This window comes from Rhinatrema bivittatum, chromosome 5 (assembly GCF_901001135.1).
Source record: "Rhinatrema bivittatum chromosome 5, aRhiBiv1.1, whole genome shotgun sequence".
NCBI classification, from domain to species: Eukaryota; Metazoa; Chordata; class Amphibia; order Gymnophiona; family Rhinatrematidae; genus Rhinatrema; species Rhinatrema bivittatum.
In genome coordinates this window covers 207530370-207543825 of record NC_042619.1, presented here as the reverse complement: position 1 = coordinate 207543825, position 13456 = coordinate 207530370, and the positions used below count along the sequence as shown (strand labels likewise).

General features: G+C 47.7%; 1 protein-coding gene across 1 annotated transcript in view; it reads left to right on the top strand.

Moving 5' to 3' along the window:
• Positions 1 to 13456, top strand: part of DMD (dystrophin) — a 3148630-nt gene that overhangs the window by 1553068 nt on the left and 1582106 nt on the right. The window contains exon 32 of the mRNA XM_029603105.1: positions 11933 to 12106. Coding sequence (XP_029458965.1) covers positions 11933 to 12106 — 174 coding nt within the window. The remainder of the gene's footprint in view (positions 1 to 11932; positions 12107 to 13456) is intronic.

Genomic DNA, 13456 nt, shown 5'->3' with positions numbered 1-13456 from the left:
CCAACGAAGTATGGTATCTCTATCTTTGCGAGAGAAAAAATTAAAAGAAGCAGACATAATCATAAAACCCAGAGGACATTTTTGTCAATGACAAAAAGCCATTATATGCCATTTACTGAAGCCTGATGTATTGCTTTGTGTATGCTACTCCTTTTAATATTTGGCGCACACACAGACATATGTGCACAGAATTTTAGGTACAAAGAAGTTATGGTTGTGTTTGAAATGTGTGTAGCAGCTGCAACACTCCGGTACATCTGCAGCTAAATGTTTTTCTATGGATTACCAGGCCATTAAAGAAAAAGGAGGCCACTTAACCCCCTCCCCTCAGTAATCTAAGTCTACTGTGATGATTAATGAGCCATTTTATTCTATTAAATCAGAAGTGTTTGGAAGGATAGAGAATGCTTGAAAACAAATCAAATGTCCTACAGTAAGTGCCTTGCTTAGAATTCAAAACAAATGTTTTGCCTACAGAACAGGCAAAGGGGAAGACCTGTTTTGTTTTATTGCTCTGTGCCAGGGTAAGTACGCCCTGCACTGAAAGAAGGAATAACATGGGAAATAAGATGGGAGAAGCCAACTATGGTTCTGGCTGGATGCAACCCTTAGGGAGAAATAATGCTGTTAGGGTGTATCTGTTGGCTATCTAGAAGTGGGGCTCTGGGGAAAAGGGCAAGACTGGAGCCCCCTCCTGGCTATGGCCAGCTGACAGGCATCAGTACTGGAAGCAGTATGTATGGTCGGTCTCCTGTTCTATTTATTTATTTATTTATTTAGCATTTTTATATACCGACTTTCCAATAACAGAATTACTGATCAACTCGGTTTACATTATAACAGAACAATCACATTTACAAGTAAATGTCTTACAATGAACAGGTCGATATAACTTGGATAGGTATATATGGGGTTAACCAGTAAAAGATACATTGCCTAATGTAGGCATAAGTGAAAGATATTTCTCACAGGACAAGCAGGATGGTTGTCCTCACAAATGGGTGACATCGAGGATGGAGCCCACCACGGAAAACTTCTGTCAAAGTTTAAACAGAACTTTGACTGGCCCCTACTGGGCATGCCCAGCAAGGCACTGACCCTGCAGCCAGCAGGGGTCTCCCTTCAGTCTTCTTTTTTCTGCGCAGCAGCTGCCACGCGGTGAAAGGAGCTCTCTTACCACGTTCCTGACAGGAATTCGGTTTTTTCTTTCCGAAGAAAATTTGCCCCTCAGGGGTCTCCCTTCGACAAATTTTTGTCACCTCCGCGAAAGCCGGTAAGTTTTTTGCCGATTTTCATCGACTGCCGTCGATTTTGGCCCTAGAGGCCTGTTGGCACTTACCAATCCCGCGGCTAAATTTGGCCCTAGGCCATGGCGACGGGGTTCCGTCGTTGTCCGGATTGCACCCGGACTATGTCAATCACAGATCCCCATCGGGTCTGTGTTCTATGTTTGGGAAGTGAGCATGATGTCCTGACTTGCACTAAATGTGCCCTAATGACACCTAAGGGTCGTAAAGCCAGGATGGAGAAGATGGGGCTCCTCTTCCATGCACCCACCCCAACGCCATCGATAGCATCGACGTCATCGGAACCGGCACCGTCGAAGTTGCACCACCATCGTCAACCCTCCGGTGACCGTCCTCCACCGATGACTTCTCGGCCGTCGACTCCTGTCCCCTCCCCGGATGGGCGAGGAGATCGGAAGGATAAGCATCGCCATCGACGGCACAAGTCTCGGCCCGTCGAGGATCCACAACCATCGACCTCTGAACAGGCCGAGCCACCGACGAAAAAAGCCTCGGTCAGACCTGGCACCGTCCACGTCTCGTTCGCAGGCACCGAGGAAACCCTCACCCTCCCGGGGTGCGGGGGCCGTGATCCCACCGGTTACGGTGGTACTTCCGGCCCTGCCTCAGCCTCCCTCTCCCGTCGAGCCGGGTATGGTTACCCCTGGTCTCCGGGCAAAACTGGACCGGCTGGTCCAGGAGGCCATCGAGAATGCGATGCGAAGATTCCAGCCTCCACCGGCACCGCCTCCGGCACCGATTCCGGCACCGCCTCAGGCACCGACCTCAGCACCGACTCTGCCACCGAGGAGGGAACCGACCACCGAGCCTCTAGTGGAAGCGTTGGCACCAATACTAAATCGTATGGAGGCACTCATGCGCGCCCTTCCATCGGTGATTCCAGTAGCACCGACTACACCATCATCTCCGGAAGGACATTCATCGACAGGAGAAACACCGTTCCGGATTCCCCCGTCCGGTGTCGTTCCATCGGTGCCTTCACATACCTTTCCACCGATTTATCCTTCGGCTCCATCGATTCCAAGATCGGCACCGATTCCATCAGTACCCCCGAAGCCCTCGATGCCGTTCACAGTTCCGCTTGCAGCACCGATTCCATCGATGCCTTTGGTTCCTCTACCAGGTCCTTCAGGACTGCAAGCCCTACATGATCCTTATGATACCTGGGGTGATGATACATCTTCAGATACAGATTTACCATCCCCACCATCTCCTACAGAGAGTAGAAAACGATCTCCTCCTGAAGATCTCTCCTTTATAAATTTTGTAAAGGAGATGTCAGAAATTGTGCCTTTTCAGCTGCAATCTGAGACCGATGACAGGCACCAAATGATGGAGCTGCTCCAATTTCTGGATGCCCCAAAAATCATCGCTTCCATCCCCATTCACCAGGTATTTCTGGATCTTTTAAAGAAAAACTGGGAATCACCTTCATCTGTGTCACCAGTTAATAAAAAAGCTGACTCAACATACCTCGTTCAGTCAGCACCAGGATTTCAGAAGTCTCAACTGGATCATCGCTCTGTTGTCGTTGAGTCTGCGCAAAAGAAGGCCAAGCGCCTAAAACCACACTCTTCCACTCCCCCTATCAAGGACAACAAATTCCTTGATAGTGTGGGAAGGAAAGTGTATCATGGGGCTATGTTGATATCTCGCATAGCTTCATACCAACTTTATATGACTCAATACAACAGAGCTATCCTTAAACAGATGCAGGACTACGCTGACACATTACCGGACCAATACCAGCCACAGCTTCAAGCCCTCCTTCACAAAGGATTTGAAGCTGGGAAGCACGAGATCAGAACGGCCTACGATATCTTCGATGCTTCCACGAAAGTCTCAGCTACTGCCATCTCAGCCAGACGTTGGGCTTGGTTAAAATCATCCAACCTTCGCCCAGAGGTCCAGGATCGTCTAGCCGATTTACCCTGCTTGGGGGACAATCTGTTCGGAGAACAGATTCAACAGATTGTGGCGGAATTGAAGGATCACCACGAGACGTTGAAACAACTTTCGTCTGTTCCATCTGAGGTATCCTCCAAACCACCACCTAAGCAGGACTCTAAAAAGTCATTCTTTCGGCCATGTCGTTATTACCCTCCGTCGACTAGGCCTCGTCCGGCTCGATCCTCCACCAGACCTCAGCTACGCCAACCTCGGAAACAAAGACCTACTGTAGCCCCACCTCCTGGGCCTGCGGCAGGCCTTTGACTTCCCGACACGGAGCACATGCCATATCCCACTCCCCCACATCCCTGTAGGGGGTCGTCTGTGCCACTTTTTACAGCATTGGATACGGATTACCTCAGACCAGTGGGTGCTGGCAATTATCGCACAGGGTTACCACCTCAATTTCATAACTCTTCCAACAGACTCCCCGCCTCTTCAAGCGTGGAGTCTATCCAGCCACTTGACTCAATTACAACAGGAAGTATCCCTTCTTTTGCAATCAAATGCTATAGAACCTGTCCCTCCCTCTCAACGAGGCAAGGGATTTTACTCCAGGTACTTCCTAATTCCAAAAAAGTCAGGAGGGCTACGTCCAATTTTGGACCTTCGGGCCCTCAACAAGTACCTTCAAAAAGAAAAGTTCAAGATGGTAACCCTGGGCATGTTACTCCCTCTGCTGCAAAAAGGGGATTGGCTATGCTCCCTCGACCTCAAGGAAGCTTATACCCATATTGCGATAACACAATCCCATCGCAAATATCTGCGGTTTCTAGTAGGCCGCGACCATTATCAATACCGAGTACTACCTTTCGGTCTGGCATCTGCTCCACGAGTCTTCACCAAATGCCTCGTAGTGGTAGCAGCATTCCTCAGGAAGGAAGGTGTCCACGTATACCCCTATCTGGACGATTGGCTAATCAGGGCCTCCACCCCTCAGATTGCCCGGTCCTCCCTACAATTGACAATCAACACACTCCTTTCCTTAGGGTTTCTTGTCAATTACGAGAAATCTTGCTTCGTCCCATCTCAAACCTTATCTTTCATTGGGGCAGACTTGGACACCTTACAGGCAAAGGCCTACCTTCCGCTTCAACGGGTCCAAACTCTCATGTCCCTAGCTCACCAGCTCCAGTCTCAAGACACGGCCACGGCTCGCCAGTTCCTCATTCTCCTAGGACACATGGCATCCTCGGTTCAAGTCACTCCTATGACCCGACTAGCCATGAGAGTAACACAATGGACTCTACGACACCAATGGATTCAAGCTTTTCAGCCTCTGTCCTCCATAGTCACAGTCACACAAGCGCTGCGCCTATCCTTAACCTGGTGGACGACTCAGGTCAACCTCCTTCAGGGCTTACCCTTTCTTCCACCGGATCCGCAAGTAATCCTAACCACCGACGCTTCTCACATCGGTTGGGGAGCCCATGTGGACACCTTTCAAACCCAAGGGTTATGGTCCAACGAGGAAGCCGAACACCAGATCAATTTCCTGGAACTTCGAGCAATCCGCTATGCGCTCCGCACTTTCAAAGATCATCTCTTTCATCAGATAATCTTAATCCAGACGGACAACCAAGTGGCCATGTGGTACATAAACAAGCAGGGAGGCACAGGCTCCTTCCTTCTGTGTCAGGAAGCTGCGCAGATCTGGGCGGAAGCCCTCTCCCACTCCATGTACCTCAGGGCCACTTACCTGCCGGGAGTAGACAATGTATTAGCAGACCGGCTGAGCCGTGTCTTCCGACCGCACGAGTGGTCACTCGATCCTCTGATAGCGACCTCTCTGTTTCACAAGTGGGGTTCTCCCCGCATAGACCTCTTTGCGTCCCCTCAGAACCACAAAGTGGACGATTACTGCTCTCTCATTCGGAGCCAGCACTCTCGGCCGAGGGATGCATTCTCCCTCAAGTGGACAACCGGTCTGCTCTACGCATTCCCTCCACTTCCTCTTGTGTCAAAGACTCTCGTGAAGATACGCCAGGACGGAGGAACCATGATCCTGATAGCACCTTACTGGCCATGCCAAGTATGGTTTCCAATACTCCAGGATCTCTCCATCCGCAGGCACATTCCTCTGGGAAAGGACCCGCATCTGCTCACTCAAAACGACGGATGCCTCCTCCATCCCAACCTCCAAGCCTTGTCCCTGACGGCATGGATGTTGAAAGGTTAGTCCTTCAGCCTTTCAACCTTTCAGATTCCGTTTCTCGAGTCCTGATAGCTTCACGAAAGCCTTCCACAAGAAAGTCTTACTCATACAAATGGAAAAGGTACACATCATGGTGCACTTCTCAGTCCCTTGATCCCCTTTCCTGTCCAATTTCCAAATTCTTGGACTATTTATGGCATCTCTCTGAATCAGGTCTTAAAACCTCTTCCATTAGGATGCATGTCAGTGCGGTAGCCGCCTTCCATAAAGGTGTACAGGGTGTCCCTATTTCAGTACAACCCCTAGTAACACGTTTTCTTAAAGGCTTGCTCCATCTGAAGCCACCCTTACGGCCTCCGGCCCCATCCTGGGACCTTAATCTGGTTCTTGGTCGTCTAATGAAACCTCCTTTCGAACCTCTGCACTCCTGTGAGTTAAAGTATCTCACATGGAAAGTGTTATTCCTTTTGGCTATCACTTCAGCTCGCAGGGTTAGTGAATTACAGGCCCTAGTTACCTATCCGCCTTACACTAAGCTCCTGCAGGACCGGGCGGTACTCCGCACTCACCCTAAATTTTTACCTAAGGTAGTTTCTGAGTTTCATATTAATCAATCCATCATACTACCTATCTTTTTTCCCAGGCCCCACTCCAACTCTGGAGAACAGACCCTGCATACCCTAGACTGTAAACGGGCTCTAGCCTTTTACCTAGACCGTACAGTTTCTCACAGGACGAGTACTCAATTATTCGTCTCTTTCCATCCTAACAAGTTAGGACAACCTGTGGGTAAGCAGGCTCTTTCCTCTTGGTTGGCGGACTGCATTGCTTTCTGCTATGAGCAAGCGGGCATCCCTTTTCAAGACCGTGTCAAAGCACACTCTGTGAGGGCCATGGCTACGTCAGTGGCACACCTTCGATCGGTGCCGCTTCCTGACATCTGCAAGGCTGCAACCTGGAGTTCTCTCCATACCTTTGCAGCCCACTATTGTTTGGACAAAGCTGGAAGACAGGACTCCATCTTCGGCCAATCTGTCTTGCGTAACCTTTTTCCAACGTGATGTACCAACACCCTTCCACCTTCCCGGTAGGGTGCGGATGCCCTTTACCAAATTCCACCCCAGTTGTAGTGCCGGTTGCACGTCGTTGGGTGCATTTGGTGCAAGTCAGGACATCCTCAGCTCGGTACTCACCCATTTGTGAGGACAACCATCCTGCTTGTCCTGTGAGAAAGCAAATGTTGCTTACCTGATGTAACAGGTGTTCTCACAGGACAGCAGGATGTTAGTCCTCACGAAACCCGCCCGCCACCCCGCGGTGTTGGGTTTGTTTTGTTTTTTACTTTCTAGGCACTGCCTGTAGCTTTGAACATCAGACTGAAGGGAGACCCCTGCTGGCTGCAGGGTCAGTGCCTTGCTGGGCATGCCCAGTAGGGGCCAGTCAAAGTTCTGTTTAAACTTTGACAGAAGTTTTCCGTGGTGGGCTCCATCCTCGATGTCACCCATTTGTGAGGACTAACATCCTGCTGTCCTGTGAGAACACCTGTTACATCAGGTAAGCAACATTTGCTTTACTTATTCTATTCCACTCATTATTTTATAGACCTCTTATCATATCCCCCCTCAGCCATCTCCTCTCCAAGCTGAAAAGCACCCCCCCAAGCTGAAAAGCAGTCTAGCTTCAGCAATGGGCCAGAGTTTCTCTCCCAAACAAACGGTCTGGGAGGGAAAATCTGACCCACTGCTGAAGCTAGGCTGCTTGGGAGATCTAAAGAAGAGTTAACTGAGAGCAGATCCAGAGAAACTAAACTGACCTGACCTGGGGAAGGCCAGGAGTCACAAGACAGAGCTTCATGTTTTGTGTCAGTACTGCATATGTCTTGTAGCACTATAGAAATGATAAGCAGGAGTAGTAACTGGAGAGCTGCAGGATTCCCAGTCACGTGTCACTGATATTTCATATAAGGATGGTGAACAAGGTGTCCCTGCTTAGAGAAGGGTGCCAGGTTGGAAGCTCCCCCATTACAAAACATGCTGGAAATGGTGTTTCAATGATGGATTATTGTTAACTAAGGCAATAACAATGACCAAAATGATAAAGGGGATGGAATGGCTCCCTAATAAAGAAAGGCTAAAGAGGTTAGGGCTTTTCACCTTGGAGAAGAGATGACTGAGGGGGGATATGTTAGGTCTATAAAATCACGAGTGGAATAGAACAGTTAAATGTGAATTGGTTATTTACTTTCTCAAAAAATTTAAAGACCAGGGGACATTCCATGAATTTAGTAAGTAGCATATTCAAAACAAATCAGAGAAAATTCTTTCTCACTCAATGCACAATTAAGCTCTGGAATTCATTGCTGGAGGATGTAGTAAATGTAGCTAGCTTAGCTGGGTTTAAAAAAGGATTGGACAAGTTCCTGGAGGAGAAGTCCATAAACTGTTATTAACTAGGTAGACTTGGGGAAATCCACTACTTATCCCTGGACTTTAGTAGCATGGGATCTATTTAATATTTGGGATCTTGCCAGGTACTTGTGACTGGATTGGCTATTGTTGGAAACAGGATACTGGGCTTGATGTACCCTCAGTCTGACACAGTATGGCTAGTCAAGGTTGCAAACACTCACAGTTGGAACAATGTTTAAATCCAATCCACTTATTCAGTCCATGTCAGTTTCTACAGTATTTCTCTCCATGGACAAACCATGCCCCTTCTACTTACAAGCTTAAAATAGGGCTTCAAGACTTTCACATCACACTACATCAGTATACATAAAAAGGAGAGCTTACAGTCTTCCTTCAGGATCCCATACAATCACTTAGCCTCCTAGCTGTCTAAATACCTAGAATACCTTCTAGGTATCCCATCATACCCTTTGAATCCCCCGTGGACCAAGCCATATCCTCAGGAGCAGGGACATTTATTTTATTTTATTTAAACACTTTTATATACCGAAGTTCGTTTGGACATCAAATCGGTTTACATAAAACAAAGGAAGCAGAGGGAGCGGAAATGGAAGAAAAGTTACAATAAAACAATTAATTGATTAAATATGAGGATCTAAGAACGAAGAGGAGGGAAGAGACAGGTGGATAGGAGAGGGGGTGAAAGGTAGAGAAAAAGTTAACTGGAGAGATATACATAGCGTACAATCATAACTTTCGGGGGGGGGGGGGAGTTTATACAGGGTAGGGGTATGTACAGAGGGGAAAATGGTCGGCGATTAGGAGTGGAGATGTGTTATGAGAAGGCCTGTTTGAAGAGCCAGGTTTTTAATTTCTTTTTGAAGGTTTGGGTGCAGGGTTCTAGACGAATGTCAGAGGGCATCGAGTTCCAGTGATAGGGGCCGGCGATGGATAGGGTGCAGTCTCTGGTGGAGCTAAGGTGTGTATGTTTGGCGGGAGGAATGAAAAGGGTGCCGGTGTTGGAGGATCTGGTGAGTCTGGAAGGAGCGTGAAAGCATAGGGAATAGTTTAGCCATTGCATGTCAGGGTTGTGTAGGGTTTTGTGTATTAAGGTGAGGGTCTTGTATAGAATTCTAGATGAGATGGGGAGCCAATGTAGGCCTTTAAGGATGGGGGTGATATGATCGCATTTACGAGAGTTGGTGAGAATACGGGCAGTGGAGTTTTGGAGCATCTGCAAGAGTTTGAGGGATGAGGCAGGGAGGCCAATAAGGAGAGCATTGCAGTAATCGATTTTGGAGAAAATTACTGCTTGGAGGACTGTGCGGAAATCGGTTTTGTGAAGGAGGGGTTGGAGTTTTTTTTAAGTACATGGAGTTTGTAGTAGCAGTCTTTGAGGGTGGAACTGATAAATTTTTTGAAGTTGAGATTGCAGTCCAGGGTGATGCCAAGGCTTCGTGCTTGGTGGAGTAAGAGGGGTGGGAGGGAGGAGGAGGTGGAAGGTCGTGTGTGAGAAGGAGGAGTTCAGCTTTGGAGCTGTTCAAAGCTAACTTTAGGTTCGAGAGAAGTGTATTAATAGAGGATAGGTGGTTTTGCCAGGTTTGAAGGGAAGCAGAGATAGATTTGGTGATTGGTATGAGGATTTGAACATCGTCGGCATAGATGTAGTGGGTTAGGCCCAGGTCAGAAAGGAGACGGCAGAGGGGCAACATGTAAATGTTGAAGAGGGTGAAGGACAGAGAGGAGCCTTCGGGGACTCTGTGGGTGAGACTGATGGGAAGGGTATTCATGGTTGTCTACTTTTACTTTTTAGGGTCTATTGTTAAGGTACGATTTGAACCAATTGAGGGCTGAGCCAGAAAAGCCTATCTCGACTAGTCTGCATAAGAGGGTTTTATGACAAATGGTGTCGAAAGCAGCGGAAATGTTGAGTAAAGCCAGGAAGTATGAGTGGCCGTGTCAAGGCCTTTGATAACGGTGTCAGAGAGTGAGAGAAGGAGGGTTTCGGTATTAAAGAATTTTTGGAACCCAAACTGTGAGGAGAAGAGAATGTTGTGGTTTTTGAGGTGTTCAGAAATCTGGGTGTTAACGGTTTTTTCTAGGAGTTTGGCTATGAAGGGGAGATTGGAAATGGGTCTGAAGTTGGCGGGCTCAGTGGGGGAGAGCTTGGGTTTTTTTAGAATCTCTTTGACAATGGCCTGTTTAAGAATGTCCGGGATGGTTCCGTGGGTGAGGGAGGAGTTTATGATGTCTGATATTGGTTTGGCAATAGTGGAGGAGATGGATTTAAAGGTGTTGGGCGGAATGTGGTCGGATGGGTGGGCTGCAGGTTTTATTTTCTTGAAGAGGGATTCAGTTTGGGAGGCAGATATGATGTCAAAGGTGGTAATAGAGGTGTTGATGGTGACTGAGGGGATGTGGAGGTCCGAGTCTGGAGGTGGAAGGTTCATCATGATTTTGGAGATTTTGTCATTGAAGTATTTGGCGAGGGTGTTGCATTTGTTGTCGGGTTCAGGTTAAGAGAGGGGGGAGTGAGTGGTTTGGTGAGCTCAGATACGTATGAGAACAGAACTTTGGGATCATTGAGGAAGTTGTGGATCTTGTTGGTGTAGAAATCCCATTTGGTTTTTTGGAGAGCAGTTCTGTATTTGTGAAGAGTGGATTTGTAGGTGGCGAGTAAGATGGGGGAAGGGTTCTTTCGCCAAAATTTCTCATTATTCCTTAGGGTGTGCCTGAGATTTTTGAGTTCGGTGGTGTACCAGGGTTTCTTGTTATGTGAGTGTGGGTTGATTGGTTTAGATACAAGGGGCACAGCTTGTTGGCAGTCGTGGAGTTGATTTTAGACCAGGTATTCATGGCAATGTCTGGATTAGAGCAGTTGAGGTCAACTAGGGCGATGTTAAATGAGGAGATACGGTCTTCTTGGTTGCATGATTTTCTGTATTGAATGACAGGGAGTGATGAGCATGAGGTGGATTCTGTATGTTGAAAAAAGGAGTTATTGAAGATGAGGTCAAGGGTGTGATCGCTTTGTGGGTGGGGATGTTGATAATTTGCTTGAAGCCCATAGCGTCCAGTGAGTATAGGATGGTTTCGCAGCTGGGTGAGAGAGGGATCGAGTCAACGTGAAGATTGAAATCGCTTAAGATGATGGCTGTGGAGTCAAATTTTATGTGTTTGGCAATGAATTCGGTGAGGGGGAAGGGGTTGTTTTCTAGGAGGCCAGGGGGTGAGTAAACCAGGCATATTTGGAGGCAAGGGGATTTGAATAGGCCAGGCTATCAGTAGTCTGGGCTTGGCTTTCTCGGAGCCATTCTGTGACTCTACACATCACACAGCAGCCCCAGAGCAAGCAGATCCTGGTTAAAGGTCACTTATAAAACTTTATACTCTAACCCAGGGACACGACTATGCTAGAAGAGGGTCAGGGCTATAACTAAAGCAGGGGGAGCCCGCCCCATTAAATGTGGACTAATGTGCATTGAAATGATTTAATTTGTATTGAATTTGTTAGAATGAAAGGGGCAAGGACTGACCCTCTTCCATTACCATCTCAAGGAAGAAATATTTTCTAACATTATGCCTAATTCTACCCCCTTTGAGCCTTGTATCATGACCTCTTGTTATATAACGTCTTTCCTTTCCATACATAATTAGATGCAATAGGACAGGACATTTATAGGTGGGGAGGGTAATTTGCTACCGTAGGTACCTGAATAAAATAGTCTGACTGAAAATTTCCTCCTTGAATGCAGCTAAAATTTCATGTGGCTGCCATAAAGCAAAAGGCATTCATGCAGGCGAGTTTAGGTCGGGGGAGTAAAAGCACATTAATACATAGACTGAATTTTCAAATATTCATGTACTTTTTTATTATTTCCCTCCACCTCCACTGCCATTATTGCCTGCACAAAATGCATGGGTGCTATTAGCACAAATATTTTATTTACATTTGCAAATATTCAAACAGAAACAATGTGGATTACTTCTCTTTGAAACTTTCCTTAAATGCACATATTAAAAGTGCCTGTATAGTTTGGAATTACATGCACCTATTTAAAAATTGCCACCTTAGAAAATATATATTTCAAGGAGTTGTGTTGACATTTTAGAAAAAACTGCAAGAAGTTTCTACAAAGTTCCGCTTATTCCAGAAGCCAGCAAATTTTGAGCAGCGTCTCTTTGAATGTCAAAGAATTCTGGATGAAGTGAAGGTAGAGTTACCAGCTTTGGAGATCAAGAGTGTGGAGCAGGAAGTCTTACAGACACAGATGGATCATTGCATGGTAAGTAATGCACTTTGTGGCTGTAGATCTTGTTTAAACATTTTAAGTGTTGACGGCAATCATTGAGTGTTGAGTTTTAATAGCTGTATTAAGTTTGGAGACAAATAGCTTCTTTGTAGGGAAGTGCAGTCATTTGAAAGTGATCAGAAAACATCAGCAGTATCAGTTATGTATTGTCTTATGTCACTTTGCATTCAAAATGACACAAAAAATGAATTAAATTTAGCTTCTTGTCATTGCAGCATCAGCTATTAGTAATGCACATTATAAAAATACAGCATGCACTTAAACGAATGCATGAAGTGATATACATAGGAAATTAAACAATAGAAATGTCACATATTCAAAATTAAATAACACTGTGACACCAAAACTGTTGCGGCCCCGACCACCTCCCCCGCAATCGGGGTCGGGGCCACTTACCTCTGCTCCGGACCGCGGAGAGAAGCACCGAGGTCCCGGTCTGGTGGGCCGCATGGCCGCGGCGTCTTCACGTGTAGAACGCCGTCTAGGCTAGCAGTAGCTCCGCCCATCGCATTGCCCCGCGCGCGAGAGCAGGCCGTTTAAAGGTCCAGCACCTGGAAGTGCTGGACAGCCCCCTAGTCAACGTCAAACGCCAGCACAGTATTTAAGCCGGCGTCTAACTCCGGAAGAGTGCCTTGCAACGAGGTTCCTTGTGTTTCTAGTTGCCGTCCTGTTCCTGCTAGCTGCTGGTTCCTGGTTCCCGGTTCTTCTGTGCCTGTTCCAGTTCCTGCTCCAGCTGACCCTTCTGCTACTGACTCCCTGGTTCCTGACTCCGGTCTGCTTCTGACACTCCCGGCTCGCTGCCAGCCTCGACCCCGGACCTGCTTCTTACTTCGCCTGCTCCAGCTGACCCTTCTTCTGCTGTCTTCCTGGTTCCAGACTCCGGCCTGCTTCTGACGCTCCTGGCTCACTGCCAGCTCTTCCCAGGACCAGTTCTACACCACCTGCATCCGGCCTGTTAGTCCCAAGGGCCCCGATCCCTATGGGCCCCTCCTGGGGGGATCCCGGGTCCCGGGTGAACACTTCCTAGATCCGCCAGCTTGGGTCCACCTAAGCCCCAGCGGTCCAGATCCCTACGGGCTCCTCCTGGGGGATCTTGGATCTCCAGGGTGAAGCCGCCGCTAGGCCGTCGCTGGATTCCGCCTCCCGGTCTGACGTAGGAACCCTCCTTCTCCATGCCGGTCCAAGGGTCCACTGATACCCCAGCCATAACAAAAACTACATTTTTTGCCATGCACACCCTTAATTCTTTGCAAGTTGAAATGTCTTTTATTGGACTGGCTCAGTGCTGATTTTCTGCAGGGTCACACCTGATTACCGACCTGA